Source organism: Salminus brasiliensis, chromosome 9 (genome assembly GCF_030463535.1).
Source record: "Salminus brasiliensis chromosome 9, fSalBra1.hap2, whole genome shotgun sequence".
In the NCBI taxonomy this organism is placed as follows: Eukaryota; Metazoa; Chordata; class Actinopteri; order Characiformes; family Bryconidae; genus Salminus; species Salminus brasiliensis.
Window position 1 is genome coordinate 2,345,769 of NC_132886.1, and position 18,665 is coordinate 2,364,433.

The 18,665-nt window shown below is 43.8% G+C and overlaps 2 protein-coding genes across 4 annotated transcripts in view; both read right to left on the bottom strand.

Moving 5' to 3' along the window:
• Positions 1–2,543: 2,543 nt before the first annotated feature.
• LOC140562821 (C-C motif chemokine 4 homolog) lies at positions 2,544–4,946 on the bottom strand. The gene is made up of 3 exons (XM_072688676.1): positions 4,790–4,946; positions 3,201–3,312; positions 2,544–2,927 (listed from the first exon to the last, which is right to left on the bottom strand). Exons 1-3 carry the CDS (start codon positions 4,863–4,865, stop codon positions 2,822–2,824), a joined length of 294 nt encoding a protein of 97 aa, XP_072544777.1. The 5' UTR covers positions 4,866–4,946; the 3' UTR covers positions 2,544–2,821.
• Positions 4,947–12,373: 7,427 nt separating this feature from the next.
• tbc1d14 (TBC1 domain family, member 14) overlaps positions 12,374–18,665 on the bottom strand; it is a 43,729-nt gene continuing 37,437 nt past the window's right edge. For all 3 annotated transcript variants that reach the window (XM_072687132.1, XM_072687133.1, XM_072687134.1), the window contains 2 exons: positions 17,053–17,311; positions 12,374–15,141 (listed from right to left, as the gene is read on the bottom strand). In XM_072687132.1, coding sequence (XP_072543233.1) covers positions 15,085–15,141; positions 17,053–17,311 — 316 coding nt within the window. In that variant the 3' untranslated portion in view covers positions 12,374–15,084. The remainder of the gene's footprint in view (positions 15,142–17,052; positions 17,312–18,665) is intronic.

Here is an 18,665-nt window from a genome sequence, read left to right on the forward strand (position 1 = left end):
CACCAATATAAATGACCCGGTCACACAGAATACCACCTCTATTACGTGAAAACTGCATACATGTGGAAGAAATTAAGAAATTAAGAACCATTCTTAAGAATGGTTGGTGAATAAGGCCCATTGTCTTGTTCTAACATTCAACAACCTCAAGTTCCTCTAAGCAGCTGCTGAGAATCTGAAAATGAAACTAATTGAAGATTTACATCAGGAAAGGCTAATGAAAGGTATCAAAGCCCTTCCAGCTCACAGTTGTTTTTTGTTGCACAATCTAATTTTGTTGCACAATCTTTTGAGGCAATCACTGTAATCTAGTGATTTCTGTAACTGTCAGTGAGACTTCTGCACCTGTCAGCAGGTATTTTAGCCCACTCCTCATGAACAAACTGCTCCAGTTGTCTCAGGTTTGAAGGGTGCCTTTTCCAGATGGCATGTTTCAGCTCCTTCCAAAGATGCTCAATAGGATTTAGGTCAGGGCTCATAGAAGGCCACTTCAGAATAGTCCAAAGTTTTCCTCTTAGCCATTTTTAGGTGTTTTTAGCTGTGTGTGACCCATGACCTGCGGCTGAGAGCAAGATTTCTGACACTGGGTGCTGCCCATTTCTCTCTAGAATCCCTTGATAGTCTTGAGATTTCATTGTAAGACACTCTGTGCCAGATGCAGCAAAGCAGCCCCATAACATAACAGAGCCTCCTCCATGTTTCACAGTAGTAACAGTGTTCTTTTCTTGATATGCTTCATTTTTCCATCTGTGAACATAGAGCTGATGTGCCTTGGCAAAAGTCCATTTTTGTCTCATCTGTCCATAGAACATTCTCCCTTTGAGGGCTCGTCAACATGTAGTTTGACAAATTTCAGTCTGTTTTTTTATGATTTGTTTTCAACAATGGTGTCCTCCTTGGTTATCTCTTTAGAAGTTTTTCTGGGCTCTTTTGTTACCATTCGTATTATCCGTCTCTTTGATTTGTCATCAATTTTCCTCCTGTGGCCACGTCCAGGGAGGTTGGCTACAGTCCTATGGATCTCACATTTCTGAATAATATGTGCAGCTGTAGTCACAGGAACATCAAGCTGCTTGAAGATGGTCTTATAACCTTTACCTTTAACATGCTTGTCTATAATTTTCTTTCTAATCTCCTGAGACAACTCTTTCCTTTGTTTCCTCTGGTCCATGTTGAGTGTGGTTTACACCATGTCACCAAACAGCACAGTGACTACCTGTAGCCCTATATATAGGCCCAATGACCAATTACAAGATTACAGGCCTGTTTAATGAGTTTACTTTTTAAAATAATTCTGTTGAAGCATGGTTTAATATCAATGTTGGATTTTCATTGATTAATTTTCATAATTTTCATTTAAATTTTTATTTATTATTACATTTGTCAGATTCAAGTTATTTCTGTGATCATTGTGGGTTTTTCTTTTATTAACCGAAGGGTACCAACAATTTTGTCCATGTGTGTTTATATATATATACATTATCTTACTGCATAAATCTGTTATCCTTTTTGCATAAATGCATACTCCTGTTATACATGTGCATTATCCTACTGTATAACCGCAAATCATTTTGTCATTTTGCAAATCACCTATTGTATAAAGGCATTATTCTACTGTATACTGTCATACCAGGTCGGGGTGGCAGTGAAAACACTTCCAGGGATGGAGGGATGCAAGACTAAAGTAAAAGGGCAAGGTAAACACAAAACAGAGCAATAAACACGGTGGGTTAACAAGGAGTAGCAACTAATGGACAGAACAAGAAAACAGGGCTAAGATGGCACAGGAACATCACCATCAAGTACGGAGGGGCTGGCTAGTCCAGTCTTGGCTTTGTAGACCAGAGTCAGGGTTCTGAGTCTGATGAGGGCAGCAGCTACAGGAAGCCAGTGAAGAGAGAACACAGCAGAGGAGGAGCTGAACATGGCTGATCTTAGAAACTAAGAAGAGGACCCGACCCAACCCGTGCCGCTGCATTCTGGATCAGCTGCAGGGGTCTGATGGTGAGCAGAGGGAGACCAGCCAGAAGAGAGCTGCAGTGGTCGAGTCTCAAGTGACAAGAGACTGAACGAGCACCTGGGCGACTCTCTAAAGAAGAAGGGTCGAATAAACAGGCAGTGATTACAGGGGACAAGGTTGGAACACGAAAAACATAAACAAGAAGGTTTCCCCTTGAGCGAATCATGGAGCACGCTGATATAAAGGCTGTACAGTGTTAATTCATGACGATGCATGGATGTGAGGGAAGGGCTTATAAAGCCACAGTCATGGGTGACGTGAATCACGGTAGTAAGAGGAAGTCGGACGCTGCATGCTTGCGGCAAAGTTTTAAAATTCCGGCTTGTGCTGGGGGAGAGCGTGGCAGGGAGGTCCTAACACTATATGCATTGTCATGTTGTATGAATGCATTATTGCTATTGCAAAGTTGCATCTTATCGGGTAAATTGGGCACTGTCCTTTTGAAATAATAAGTTGCATTATCATGTTATATTTTTGCTATTTCTCCTAGAAATCATAATACACTTAATGAAAAAACACAATTTTTTTAAACCTATTTTATTTATCAAGGAATGCATGCAGATAACAGTAGTAACAGTAAAATGCACATGTAAGATGTGTTAAACAAAAAAAAAAGATAGGATATATAAGAAAGGATATTTATTGGTTATAGAAAGCTGTACGATCCAAACTTTGCTGAAAGGTCATTAATAGTCATTAAACATTCTATTTCTTTGCCCAAGCAGAAACTCTTCCACTGTCACAGTAAAAAGAAGCAGATTTCATTTTACTACAGACAGAAATGACACCACTCGACTGAGTTTAGGCTGAACCTTCCAGAGTCTGGCGATCAATGGCGTCCATGGCCCTCTGCACCCACCTAAAGCTGGGGTCTACACAGATGCGAGCGGGCTTCTTGGTGACAAAACTGCAGAAAAGACAAGACTGTTGAAGTGTGATATTTACGGATAGTCAGACGATTACAGACACATACAGAAACTGTACAGTACTTAGTCTTAGTCCACAGTGGAAATGAAATTTAATAAACAATGGAAACATAATTTCTGAGTACATAGGTTAACAATATCAGACCAGAGGAGGTAGAACCCCCCATAGCAATGTGAAATACGATGCAAGGAGGTCCCTGTAACTTTAAAATAGCAAATACTAACATAGGTGTAAAATAAAAAAAAAAACTTACACCACTCCAGCTTTTGGACAGTCTGGACGCACTTCTTCATAAGATGTGATGGCTCTTATGGGGATCGGCATTTTAAAGAAGTCAAAACAGCATTCCTTTGGTGCTTTTGCATCTATGTGCAATGAATTAAATGAATGAGTTAATGAATAAAAAAATAAATAAATACAATATGTCATTGATGTTCAATGAAAACCATCTCCAAAATAGTGACTTTATAGGAGAAGGCAAAAATGCTCTTTACTCTGAATAAGAGTTTATTTCCATTAATTCAGAGCATTTCTATTGGTCTGTTCATCCAGAATTATTGACATGGTGTTCAGAGCAGCTACAGGGTTCAAATGATGGAGAAAACTATAAATGGGCAAAAATGGACATCCATGGTTATCATTGGTTAGTCAATGATATCATGAGTATATTACCTACTATCTGTACAGCAGATACACTAATTTAAGGCAAAATTTCAAAAATATGTTAAAATATTAGCTTCTGCTTTCACAACTTGTGTGCACTTAAGAAATTCCCAAATATCAAAATTTAAACATAAAACAAATGATAACACACTGCCCTCAGGTTTCCTAAGTAACATAAACTTTAAAATAGGACATTAATGTAATATTTTTAGATTAATTCGCTCAAATAACTCAACACTATGCAACTAACTTTTAATTAAAGCTCCTGATTTTAGGTTGATTTAGGTTGAATCAAAAATCTGTACTGTCTGGAGTCTTCAGGGACTAGTTTGGAAACCACTGATCTAGATGAGGTAATCTGATGATGCGTACATCAGCCTGCAGTGGTCTCAAAGCCTGGGAAATACAGTGTGCCAGCTTAGCACTGGTGCTTAAGTGCTTAATCAGCAGTGTAGGGTGTAAGCTGTATACGAATATTCCACAGTACTGGATACACTAGAATTAATTTTTCTGAGGTTTGGTTTGTGAGAACTGTAGAAATGCTGAGAAACAAACAGTACAGAGATTTAATTCAGTGTTTTACACTAAACTGTACTAAATACAGGCAGACAGGACTAATTCTGTTCTGTATGTAATTAAACCTTTAGTTGTTTTCAAAGTTTTGACAATAAATACATAAATTTGTGATATGTAATTTTTAACAATAACAATTAACTATATATATATATATATATATATATATATATATATATATATATATATACACATATATATATATATATATAGTTATATAGTGTATATATACATACATACATACATACATACATGTAGTACAATAGTGAGGTATATATAATTCATTAAATAAAAAAGATGAAATATAATATATAATATAATATATAATCAACATCATGCAAACAATGTACGTCACAAATCACTTTTTGTCATAATGTGAATTAACTGGCAGTTTTTCTTTATACTGTATCAGAATGTCATAATAAATAGACCAACAGAAATGACTCCATTGAGTCCCATTGACTAATAAGAAGGATTCTTCTGCTGTGAATTTTTTTTTTGGACAGCATATTAAATATATATTATCAATAACTATAATGTATACAGCAAAAATGCACACAATGTCATTAACACATTGTAAGGAGACTTAAGCTCGGTTTCTCTTACTCTGTCCCGCCACGTACGACTGAAGGCAGATGACCACCAGCAGGCCCAGCAGGGAGGTGCAGTAAAGGGTTCTCATGGCTGCGGCTGTGGCTCCACAGGTGATGAGGTTATTGCTGATTTGAGAATTAGGGATGAGCAGGTGAGCTTTATCTGCAGATCATCTGCAGCGAATGAGGGGAGGGGGTACAGTGCGGTTTGGGTGAGGGGACAAAGTTCTCGTAGGCGACAGAAATGTTCCACTTTGACAAAGACAGAAAAATGTGACACTTCCACAGGAAACTGTGGTTTTAGACAGAAGCGAAGACGAACATCTCAGCACCAACAAACTGAGACTCAAACCAAATATGAGACACCCATACAGAACCACGGAGACAGGAGAACAGGGAGCCCATCATGAAGGACTTTACACACTCTTAACTATATAAAGGTGCTACAAAGGGTTCCTGGTGTTAGAACCATGTGTGTAGAAGAGATGTGTGAGTGTGAAGAACCTTTTGAAGGTTTGAAGAACCTTCACCTGATGTATCACTTCAAAAGAACTAAAAAGGAAAGGGCCGGAAGCCAGTTTTTCTTTCATCAGTTCTTACTTTCATCATTCAAAGGGCTTCAGGCTCCTTCAGACGTTCTTCCATTAAGGTTGCATTAGTGCAGGCATCGCTGCACAGTAGAACAGTGCACCGGCAATCCAGAGTCTGATGAATCGTCCTGAAGTCTAATTGAGGTACTAATTTGTCTTCAGAGCTCTCTCTGAACTGTGGCCTTGGTCTGTCAGCTCAGACTCAACTCAGTTACATTATGAGGAAACAGCTCCCCACTGCTGATATAGAGTATTTAGAAGTAAAGTAAGCCAATCATTAATAAATAGCTCTGATCAGAGGAGGACTGGTCGGTTCCCCTTTGTGAGTCATGGTTCCTCCCCAGGTTTCTTCCTCCAGCTCTAAGGGAGGTTTTGCTGCCACAGTGGTCTTTGGCTGCTGTTCCCGGGGGGGTTGATCTCTTGTCTGCTTACTGATTCCTATTTCAGCTAAAGCTATACAGATCAGTTGGATTAGGCTTGTGTGTAAACAGTGATTAGGTGCAGGACTGCTGTCTTTGGGTCCTGTTTTTTTTGGTGCTTAATATAAAACTGTATCCTCTGCTTCAGCGCTTCATCATCTAACAGTCCCACTGAAGCATCAGCAGTCTTCAACGTAAAGGCAGCAGCTGAAGGTGGATCTCAGTTCACAGCTTCTTGCCTCAATTCCCCATTCCACCTTAAATTATGCAGCTGTGACCTTCAGACGCTTACAGGCATTTTAAGGTGGAACTAAAATTTGCCCTCTGCCAAGAAAGTAAAGATATAAATACAGGAGAAATCTTTGTTAGCCAATGTGATGTTTTGCTCTTGGTTCATTTTGGACATCATTAAGGAGATGAGTTGAAGATGAACTGGAGATGGTCTAGAGATTAACTGGAGATGGTCTAGAGATGAACTGGAGATGAGGTGGAGATGAGCTGGAGATGAACTGGAGATGAGCTGGAGATGAGGTGGAGATGAGTTGGAGATGAGCTGGAGATGAGCTGGAGATGAGCTGGAGATGAGCTGGAGATGAGGTGGAGATGAGTTGGAGATGAGTTGGAGATGAAGTTATAAAAAGAAAAGTGTTTTAGCTCCTATTGTTTTTTTTAACTGAGGCAAGGCCAATCAGAACACAGCTCCCTATGTCCCCCTATTCATTCTAAAGTAATTTAACCCCGCCCACTGAAACTAAAGTTATATAAGGAGTGTTTCAGATCTGAGTGCTTTTTAAATGAGCATGCACAACACAGGGCAGCCAATCAGAACAGAACTCATTTACATGTTCACCAATTCAGTGTCATAGCAGTTTAGCCCCGCCAACTCACTCTGAAATTATAAGAAGTGTCTCAGCTCTGAGTGCTTTTGAAGGAGGCATGACCAGTCAGAACACAGCTCATTTACATATATCTGCCATATATATTCAGCATAACAGCACTTTAGGTCCACCCACTCAGGTTTTAAAGTCTATATGAAGTGTCTTTGTTCTTAGTACTTTTAAAAGAGGCAGCCAATCAGAATAGGACTTATAGGATTTACATGTATATGTCTTAAAGGCACAGTAACACAAATTCATGTAGGGTTATTAATGGGGTAAATATGGATTATTTAAGTACAGGAACTTTGAGACAGAACATAAACACACACTCATCAAACAAACAGGAGCTTTTACACTCAGCAGCACTGAGAGAGAGACAGAGAGAGAGAGAGAGAGAGAGAGAGAGAAAGATACAGAGAGAGAGAGAGAGAGAGAGAGAGAGAGAGAGAGAGAGATACAGAGAGAGAGAGAGAGAGAGATACAGAGAGAGAGAGAGAGAGAGAGAGAGAGAGAGAGAGAAAGATACAGAGAGAGAGAGAGAGAGAGAGAGAGAGAGAGAGAGAGAGAGAAAGATACAGAGAGAGAGAGAGAGGAAGCAGAAAAATGAGTGGTGTGAAATTCCCCGGGCTCAGTGCAGAGCTCGGTGCAGAGCTCAGTGCAGCTCACTGCAGGCCGCACTGTGGTCAGCATAGACGAGTGAGGGGTGGCTGAGTGGTTCAGTGTGAAACAGGTCACACTCTGCACTCAGCTCTGTATATAGGTTACACACACACACACACACACACACACAATTACACACAATTACACACACACTAACTGTACTAAGAGAAATATCACAGGTCTGACGAATCAGGGAACACTGTCATTGTCTGATATGATGCTCGCGTCGATCCCAAAGTTAAAGTAATGGGGAATTCCACCAACTTTCCAATGATCTGCGTCACTCAGAGCCGGTCTGACTGTAGAACAACTTGGTGACGTCGCCATGACTACAACACAAATGCCACTGTATCTACCATCCAAACCCACCAGTGCAGCTACACGAGTCTTCTGAGTTTTATATGGAATGATGATGATGATGATGATGATGAAGGTAAAATAGTGAATAGAGAATCTCCACTAATCCAGTTTTCTTTAGGGACTACTTTCTGTAGCTGCACTACACCCTGCAGCATGTATCCCTCCACCATTTTAATGATCTGGTTCTAAAAGCAGGTTCTAGAGCCGAACTCTTCTCAGAACTCTGGTAGAACCGTGTCTCAGGCATCAGGCAGCGTCTTCATCACCATTAGGCTTCAGACCAACCCTGAACCATCCAGCCCCAAAACTGTTACATCACACTCTTTACTCATTATACACTATATGTCCAAATGTTTGTGGACACTCCTTCTAATGAATGCATTCAGCTACTTTAAGTTGCACCTATTGCTGACACAGATGTGCAAATGCACACCCACAGCTTGTCTAGTCCCTGTAGAGAAGAAGTACTGCCAATAGAATAGGACTCTATTTGAACCTATTTATTGGCTCCATGCTGCCTAATGCCAGGCGTGGGCTAGAGGGGTATAAAGCCCCCCAGCATTGACCACACATTATAAGGGAACTGAAAAGCATTGCATGAGGAATCCAAACCTTGGAGAAGCGTGCAAGTACTGTGCTAGGCTAAAAGTTAACACTACAATCTAGCAATTTAGCTAGATGGCTGCACACCACAGCTGGAGGACAGACTAACAGTATCCAGTAAGACTGCAGTGTTCTTGTTGCAGGGCTAAAGATAAAGCTACGTGGCTCCTGTGAGCAGCTGCAGTGACGTAAACCAAACAATAAAATCAGAGCTCATCATTTTTGAGGGGAAAACTGTGTTTCATTCAGAAGTAATGTAACAGGGTTGTATTTTTCCTCAAAGCAAAATCACACATTTACTAGTTACACACCAAACAACAACGTAAATCTCAGTAGATACATTTAATAGGCCTTCAAAGTTAAGGCCAAGCAGGAGGAGGTCACCGAGTTAAAACCAGGCTCATCACTGTCTGGTTTTACACAGATGAAAACAACCACACTGATAGTGACACGTAGGTTAGTGAGGGAAAACAAGCCTGCCCTGCCTGCTGCTTTCTGTTTAACACTTCTAACCACTACCGCTGCCACACACTCCCTAACTCAGAGAACCTGCTTCCACTCACGTCCTCAAACACACACCTCACAAGCAGGAGATCATCAACATTCATCTCAGGCTTTACAATACAATAAAACATAAACATCATCTGGGGACAATAGAGCCCTGATAGCACCATTAACATGGCCAAACATACCACCTGGAGGGATGACCCAGATGTTGGACACATGCGGTTTCCGGTCTAGCTGCTGAACCAGTGGTTGAGTGGTGGGTCAGATCTGACAGTGTGGGTTTGGTTTAAAGGTGGATGAGATGCTGCTGCCCTCTCACACCTGTAACAGACAGCTATATGGTTAAAAACTGCACTAAAATTGACAAAAGTATTGGGACACCTGCTTATTCACCATTTCTTCTGAAGTCAAGGGTATTAAAAGAGTTGATCCTGCTTTTGTTGGAGTAACTGTCTCTACTGTCCAGAGAAGACTTTCTACTAGATTTTGGAGTAGAGCATTGCTGTGAGGATTTGATGGCATTCAGTGACAAGAGGGAGTTAGTAAGGTCAGGATGTTAGATGATGATCACCACCACACCTCATCATCCCCAACCTCCCAACTCATCCCATTAAAAGTACTGGATGGAGCTCCACCACCATCATTCCAGAGAACACAGTTCTTCCACTGCTCCACAGCTCCTCAATGCTGGGGGGGGGGGGGGGGGGCTTTATACCCCTCTAGTCCACACCTGGCATTAGGCAGCATGGAGCCAATAGGGTCATGATGCTGATCTGCTCCAGAGTCTCCTATTCTAGGACTAGACAAGCTGTGTGTGAATTTGTACATCGGTGTCAGCAAGGGGTGCAACTTAAAGTAGCTGAATGCATTCATTAGAAGGGGTGTCCACAAACATTTGGACATATAGTGTATGTGCACCAGAGGGCACTCTGTCCTCCTCCTTGCATCACTTTACTGATAAAAACAGTAACTCAGAGAGTGGGACGCTAGCTGGCAGGGCCCTTGCTCAGCATCTATCCCCACGGCTGCTTCTCACGCTGGTGCTTACTCTGTGCAACTCGCCTGGGAAATGTGAGCGTACCTGCCTAGGCTTTTCAGTTTCCCTGACCTGAGAACAGCTAATGCTGTAGATACACTGTAGGTACAACGCTTCAGACCTTGGAGTTTCTTACCAAACCCTCTCTGAAGAAGTCTACTAACCCATGCTCTCTACAGCCTGTAGACTCAGTTGTGAGAACAAGCAAGTGAAAGAGTGGGCAGATACACACACATCTGTACAGTGGTTAGCTTTGCGCCCTTCAGTTTATCATGATTTCAGTCAGCAGCCAATGCAGTGCATGTCTGAAATGCACAGAAACCCAAACCTCAGACTGACAGACTGACAGACAGAACGTGGGTGAGATAAGATTGTGAAGCTCAACGCTAAAGAGGCTTAACCACACAGCCTTCTTATAGAGTTGGGTCAAATTTCCACCGTTTCACCAGTAAAGACGCGCTCGGTGTGTCCAGTTTGCTAAAAGGAGGACGCTATTGTGGCTGGGGGGCTTCAAGTAGGCCTAAGCTTTAGGACTATAGCAATGTGTATGAGTGTGCAAGGGTGGGAGGGGCTTAAATACCTTTAAAATCATGCAATTACATGAGTATACTTACATATACTCATTAACCAAGGCCACTAGGCTTGGGTGGTACAGCGGTATTACCGTATACGGCTGTATTTATTTAAAAATGAGGACAGTGTTTCAGAAATACGACATGTCTGATGTTCTAGCTCAGAGGCACAGGGTGGGGGCGCTGTGGAGCTCACTGATTAGCGAGGTAATGCTTTGAAAACAGGTGGGAAATTAATAATGAACAGGCCCAACTTAATTGCGAGTTTAGCGACGCCAAGTAAACATGGATGCATGAGCCTGAAGACAGTAGTCCGTTCCCTCGACTGATATTATGAGGCTTTACCCTCTAAACTGGTGGATTCGAGCCTCAGTTAGCTGGAACATGGCCGGTGCTGTGGTGTTAGCTAGCTAACTTATCTAGGCCTAGAGAGCCGGCTACGAGTCCAAACCCAGCAGACCCGGCCTCTCATTTCTCCTTTCTGTTCCTCCCAGCACCAGTCGCTCGACTTCGCTCCGGAGGTTTTATGGCCAGCACTTGTGTCGGGGTCAGCAGTTAGTCAGCAGCAGCTGCTCTGGGCCGTCTGAGACTTGGTGGAGCTGTAGCCGGAGAATTCAACCCTTCCTCTCTAGAGAGTCACCCAGGTGCTCGTTCAGTCTCTCGTCACTTTGAGACTTGACCACTGCAGCTCTCTTCTGGCTGGTCTCCCTCTGCGCACCATCAGACCCCTGCAGCTTATCCAGAACACAGCGGCACGGGTCGTCTTCAACTTGTCCTAAAATCAGCCATGTTCAGCTCCTCCTCTACTGCATTCTCTCTTCACTGGCTTCCTGTAGCTGCTGCCCTCATCAGATTCAGACCCCTGACTCTGGTCTACAAAGCCAAGAACGGACCAGCCCCTCCGTACTTGGCGATGGTCAAAAGCCGATCTGCATCGAGAGCCCTTCAAGCTTCAAGTACGGCTCGGCTCGACCCGCCATCCTTTAAGATCCACGGAAGACGAGCGTCCAGACTTTTTACTGTCCTGCACCGAAGTGGTGGAGCGAACTTCCCCTGGGTGTCCGAACAGCAGAGTCCAACACTCACTGTCCTCAAACCCAGACTGAAGACCCTCCTCCTCTTCTTAGAGGACTTGGGCGAATAGCAGAGTGGTCTCCTTACTGAGTCTAAAGATTAGAGGAGCTTTGAACTATTAGTCCATCTTAACTATCTAAGGTTTTCTTGGGTAAATAGCAAAGCACTTTAGTAAGTCGGAGGAGAGCGTCTGCTAAATGCCGTAAATGTAAATGTAATGTAGCCGAGCTGGATCAGTAAAGGCAAGCTTAGCGAAAAGCTTTAAATTCAGCTTCCTGTTTTTCTGAGGTTACAACCACTCAGGGGTCAACGTGCTGAAGCGTAACTACAGCAGAACATTAGTTCCGGCCTGCAGCTCGATCATTAGCCACCAGCCGCTCGAGTCCTTCTCGTCTGAGCGGGGTTTCAGTCAGACGGAGTTGAATGTGTTCTGTGGAGATCAGACTGTGCTAATGCTAACTGCACTAATGCTAACCAGCTTCTCTCTCCTGATTCAGAGCAGGTTGATATTATTAAAGGTCAAACAGACGTTGTAACCTCTATTCCCTGAGAGCAAACTGAACGCTGTACTTGGTCATTTTTTGGTGTTAAAGTAAGGCAGGGTGAGATTAGACTCAGTCATGTATCTCATCCTGTAATAATGTAGACGTGGTGTTATTCTGATGAGATATGAAGGTATGAAAAAGGTGGATATGACTCAACTCTCCTCCTTTCATGTTTTTTCTATTACAATTAAAAAAATAAATCCATAAATAAAGTCATAAGTGAATTAGCAACCTTAAAAACCCACAATTTCACTGGACGCTTTTCACTTTTCTGAGCAAATAAATAAATTAAAAAGCTTATATTCCTTTTACTGGAATTTCCAACATAAATGAAATCACAGACTCATCCACTGTTGAATGTTTTAATCATTTATTTTGAATAATTTGATCCTCCATACCCAACAGAGTGCAGTCTCATGCAGACCCACCTCGTCCCTTCAGAAACAGTCTGACCGGGGTTTATTTCGTCCCCCAGTCCTTCAGAGGACACTTCGGTCACACAGAGACAAAGTGCAGCTTTCTTGAACCAGACGGACACTTCCACAGGACACACACCACAAGTCCATGAACACGCTTCAGCCAGATCATCAGACCATCAGGTCTTCAGAACGGACAGACAAACCACTCAAATATGCAAAAAAAAACAACAACAAACAAATAAAAAGACAACAACCAAACCAAACACGACACACTAGTTCCATAAAAAGAGAAAAACACAGTAGTCAAAATCCGAGACCACACTCAGACACACCTGGACTGGACATGGGGTCTGGACACACCTTCGATAATAATAATAAAAAATAATAAAATAAAATATTTGAGTGGAAACTTCTTAAGTTAATCTCCAGCAATGTTTGCTCTCTTTATAGTAAATGTAACAATCAGTGTCATACCAAAAACTCTTAACTCCAGTATCTGCTGTGTTTATGATGATGATTTGCAGCACTGGATGAATGGACCAACAGAAATGACCTAAAACTACTTCAAATAACTGCTTTCATTCATGTGCACTAAAGGAGTTTTCCTTCTCCTGTAGGGTGACCGATTTAGAGATACCAGGTTTTGTTACCATAGTGACCCAATGAAATATTAGTACCCCAGTGAACTGGTTTATTATTATTATAACAATTATTATTTATACTATGTCCCACAATATAAATAAAATGTATTTAACTGCAGAAGACTGAATTTGAAGGTGATGATGCACAGATCCAGCTTTAAATCACACCCTTCCTGACTCTGTAACACATGTGTACATGCAGTGCATGATGGTCCCACAGTCCACCCCAAGCCCTGGAATACGAAAGACAGACTGAAACAGGCCCAGTATGAGACGCATGGACAGGCATAGAGGGGGGATGAGAGCAAAGTCCAGCCCTAAAAACTCTCAATTCCCAAACTCCAGGCATGTCCGGTGGGGGGTTCCCGGTATGCAGTGGTCAGTACCTACCAAAAGTGCTCCAAAAAAGGACCACCGGTAAACCAGCAGCAGGGTCATGGTGGCCAAGGCTCATTGATGCTAATGGAGGCCCCGCCCACTTAACAACTTACAGGACATTAAAGGATCTGCTGCTAACGATAGTCTTGGTGCCCGATACCACAACAGGACACCTTCAGAGGTCATGTGGAGCCCATCAGATTTGTTGTGGAAGCACAAAGGTGAGGGGGGGGGTAATTAAAACGTACAGCAGTTTAGCCCCGCCCACTCACGCTAATTTCAGGTTTTAGCTCAATGCTTTTGAATGAGACACAATACAAGGCAGCCAATCAAACAGAGTTTAGTGAAATTCTTATTTTGAGATTATTGAGATTAGTTCTAAGCCCAATAATTTATTTTGACCAATTTTATCTTTTTTTAATCTATAAAAAGTATCTTATTCCACTTGCAGATGATTTCAAGAAATTAGCAAATTAGCTTTCGTCAAGAAAAGAGTAATCTGCCAGAGGAAAAAGACAATTCTACTTAAAAGTAAGTTATAAATAAAATGATCTTATAATCTTATAATGTTTTCAGGATATTTAGACTCAATTTTAGAGGATTTCACTTCCTAAAAGAACACTTTTTGCAGCACAGGCTGTTTCACTGTGTTGAAATGAATTATGACCTTATAAATGCATGTCCCTCAAGGTAGGGGGGCAAATACAAAAAAATTAAAGGACACTGGCCCTTTAACCCAAATGTAATCAATCAGCAAAGAAAGGTTTGGGGTCGATGTATGCTGATATAGGCATTCAGTTAGCACAATGCTAACTGGTAGCTCATAAGCTTCTACTGCCTGCTAGCTATATTTGCTATAAATAGTCTTTATTATGTGTTTTTTGACGCTGCACGACTCACTGTTATCTAGAACATGGACTAATGCATGGGTATTAAGGCTCAAAAAGGGTGCTGCTACTGTTTTTAGCCATGCGATGCACTGGTGTGGCTAAAAGCTTCTGCTATTTGTTAGCTACTTTAGCCTCATAGCTCCTAATGAAGCACAGTGGTCTTCGCTCATCGAGCACAGTTGAGTTAAGCTGGGGAATGTGTGTGTGTGTGTGTTTGACTCTACAATGTTAAAAATGAAGGTACTACACAGGGTTCCTTGGGTGATGCCATAAAGGAACTAGAGCATCTTTTAGATGGAGATTCAAGTGTGTGAGGAATTTCTTGTTGTGATTTCTAGCGATTGTTCAGACTCACACACTCTATTCCTGGAGAGGTCGCCAGTTTCCAGCCTTGGACTTTTAACCCAAACCAACCAGTAACATGAACCGTTCCTTTAACTTCCAGCAGGAACCAAACCCAGGACTGGAAACTGGACTCAGACCCAGATCTGAAAGGAACCTTTTGTAGCACCTTCATTTTTAAGAGTGTAGGCTGAACCATCACCATCATTATGAAGGGTGCATTAGTAGTTCCTTCCTTCAGTCCCCGAAAGTGAGCTTCTCCTCTTCTACCCAACATCAGGTCTGGTTCCTGAAGCTGGAGTCCAGCTGGCAGCAGAGGTATACGAGTCCTGAGTCTTGGGGTTCAGCTGGATCTTCTCCTCTCCGGTTGCTCGGTATGTGCAAGGGGTTTCCTTCAGCGCTTCAGCACAGGACTGGCCCGCTCTGGATCTTTCTGAAGAGCCTGAAGAACCTGCACAAACAGCAACACACAGAAACCAAACGTGAGGAAGGAATTCACCTCATTCACACAGTCTCACACACTCTCACACACACTTACACACACTACTCAGTACAATAGGAATAAGGTCATTAGATCACTCAGCAGCTGTGGGACAGAGCTGACCTAGATCTACAGTAGGTGGAAGTAGCATTCAGCTACTTTAACCCGTCAGCAAGTACGGTCCCACCGGTTGGATTTGCCATTGCTAGTCTCTGGGCAGTATGGTCCCACCAGTGGGATTAGCCGTGGCTGGTATCTGGTTAGTACGGTCCACCCATTTAGGATTTGCCGTGGCTGGTCCCTGGTTAGTACGGTCCACCCATTTGGGATTTGCCGTGGTAGGTCCCTGGTTAGTACGGTCCACCCGTTGGGATTAGCCGTGGCTGGTCTCTGGTTAGTACGGTCCACCCGTTGGGATTAGCCGTGGCTGGTATCTGGTTAGTACGGTCCACCCGTTGGGATTAGCCGTGGCTGGTATCTGGTTAGTACGGTCCACCCGTTGGGATTAGCCGTGGCTGGTATCTGGTTAGTACGGTCCACCCGTTGGGATTAGCCGTGGCTGGTATCTGGTTAGTACGGTCCACCTGTTGGGATTAGCCGTGGCTGGTCTCTGGTTAGTATGGTCCACCAGTGGGATTAGCCGTGACTGGTCCCTGGTCAGTACTGCCCCAGCAGTTGGATTTGCAGTGGCTGGTCTCTGGTTAGTACCGTCCACGGGTTGGGATTCGCCGTGGCTGGTCCCTGGTTAGTACCGTCCACCGGTTGGGATTCGCCGTGACTGGTCCCTGGTTAGTACAGTCCACCGGTTGGGATTCGCCGTGACTGGTCCCTGGTTAGTACAGTCCACCGGTTGGGATTTGCGGTGACTGGTCCCTGGTTAGTACCGTCCACGGGTTGGGATATGCCGTGACTGGTCCCTGGTTAGTACCGTCCACCGGTTGGGATTTGCCGTGGCTGGTCCCTGGTTAGTACCGTCCACCGGTTGGGATATGCCGTGACTGGTCCCTGGTTAGTACCGTCCACCGGTTGGGATTTGCCGTGACTGGTCCCTGGTTAGTACCGTCCACCGGTTGGGATTTGCCGTGACTGGTCCCTGGTTAGTACCGTCCACCGGTTGGGATTTGCCGTGACTGGTCCCTGGTTAGTACCGTCCACCGGTTGGGATTTGCCGTGACTGGTCCCTGGTTAGTACAGTCCACCGGTTGGGATTTGCCGTGACTGGTCCCTGGTTAGTACCGTCCACCGGTTGGGATTTGCCGTGACTGGTCCCTGGTTAGTACCGTCCACCGGTTGGGATTTGCCGTGACTGGTCCCTGGTTAGTACCGTCCACCGGTTGGGATTTGCCGTGACTGGTCCCTGGTCAGTACAGTCCACCGGTTGGGATTTGCGGTGACTGGTCCCTGGTCAGTACGGCCCCACCGGTTGGATGGGAACATTCAGCCTCAGCCACACACTCAGCATCACATCTTCTGTCTCAATGGTGGGGGCCTACCCTCTTCACACCCCTCTAGCCCAATCCTGGCATTATTGGCATGGTGCCAATAGCTTCATGTTGGTCTGCTCCAGAGAGTCCTACTGGCACTGTGCAGGTGATGTGAAGATGAGCAGTGAGGGTTCAGCTGGAGAAACACTGAGATCCTGTGTGTGTGTGTGTCTGTGTGTGTGTGTGTGCAGATGAATGTGTGTGGGTTGGGTGGGCTCTATATCTGGGCCATACAGAGCTACGTCTGTTTCAACCTCCCAACCAGGCGCTACTGTACTGGTCTATTACACTGCGTCACACAAACAAGGCATGAGCAAACTGCTACCCACTCCGCTTACAGCAGTTTAGCCACGCCCAGTTCTGCTGAAGTTCTGCGGGGTATTTCAGAGAGCCGTACCTGAGACCACTTCCCGTTCCTGCAGCTCATGCTGACGGCTGCAATGGAGGAGAAGAGAGTGTGTGTGTTGATGTGCTCGGGCAGGCGGGTGAGGAACTGGGCGTTATGGATGAAGTCCATGTGTGTGAGCACGTCCTCGTACAGCCGCAGGATCCCCAGAGCAGTCCGGAAAAGAAACTCCTCACCGTCCCGACAAAACACGTCCCACACACGACACGCCACGTCCAGCGGCAGAGACTTACTGTACAGAGTAAAGATCCTACACACACACACACACACACACACACACACACACACACACAGAGAGAGAGAGAAAACGTATTGTACTCAGACTGTAGCTCCGCCTCCTCAGTGTATATCACAATACGTACATTTAGAGCGTTATTAATATTCACCCTAATGAGAGACTGTAGCTCCGCCTCCTCAGTGTATATCACAATACCTACATTTAGAGCGTTATTAATATTCACCCTAATGAGAGACTGTAGCTCCTCCTCCTCAGTGTATATCACAATACCTACATTTAGAGCGTTATTAATATTCACCCTAATGAGAGACTGTAGCTCCTCCTCCTCAGTGTATATCACAATACCTACATTTAGAGTTATTAATATTCACCCTAATGAGAGACTGTAGCTCCTCCTCCTCAGTGTATATCACAATACCTACATTTAGAGCGTTATTAATATTCACCCTAATGAGAGACTGTAGCTCCGCCTCCTCAGTGTATATCACAATACCTACATTTAGAGTTATTAATATTCACCCTAATGAGAGACTGTAGCTCCGCCTCCTCAGTGTATATCACAATACCTACATTTAGAGCGTTATTAATATTCACCCTAATGAGAGACTGTAGCTCCTCCTCCTCAGTGTATATCACAATACCTACATTTAGAGTTATTAATATTCACCCTAATGAGAGACTGTAGCTCCGCCTCCTCAGTGTATATCACAATACCTATATTTAGAGTTATTAATATTCACCCTAATGTGAGACTGTAGCTCCTCCTCCTCAGTGTATATCACAATACCTATATTTAGAGCGTTATTAATATTCACCCTAATGAGAGACTGTAGCTCCGCCTCCTCAGTATATATCACAATACCTACATTTAGAGTTATTAATATTCACCCTAATGAGAGACTGTAGCTCCTCCTCCTCAGTGTATATCACAATACCTACATTTAGAGTTATTAATATTCACCCTAATGAGAGACTGTAGCTCCTCCTCCTCAGTGTATATCACAATACCTACATTTAGAGCGTTATTAATATTCACCCTAATGAGAGACTGTAGCTCCGCCTCCTCAGTGCGTTATTATTTAAGGGGCAGTGGTGGCTCAGCGGTTAGAGCGCCGGGATATCGATAACAGGGTTGTGGGTTCGATTCCCGGGCTCGGCAAGCTGCCACTGTTGGGCCCTTGAGCAAGGCCCTTTACCCTCTCTGCTCCCCGGGCGCTGGAGTTGGCTGCCCACCGCTCTGGGTGTGTGTGTACTCACTGCCCCTAACACATGTGTGTGTGTGAGTGTGTGTTCACTACCAGATGGGTTAAATGCGGAGGACACATTTCGCTGTACAGTCCACGCTGTACAGTGACGAATACGTGCA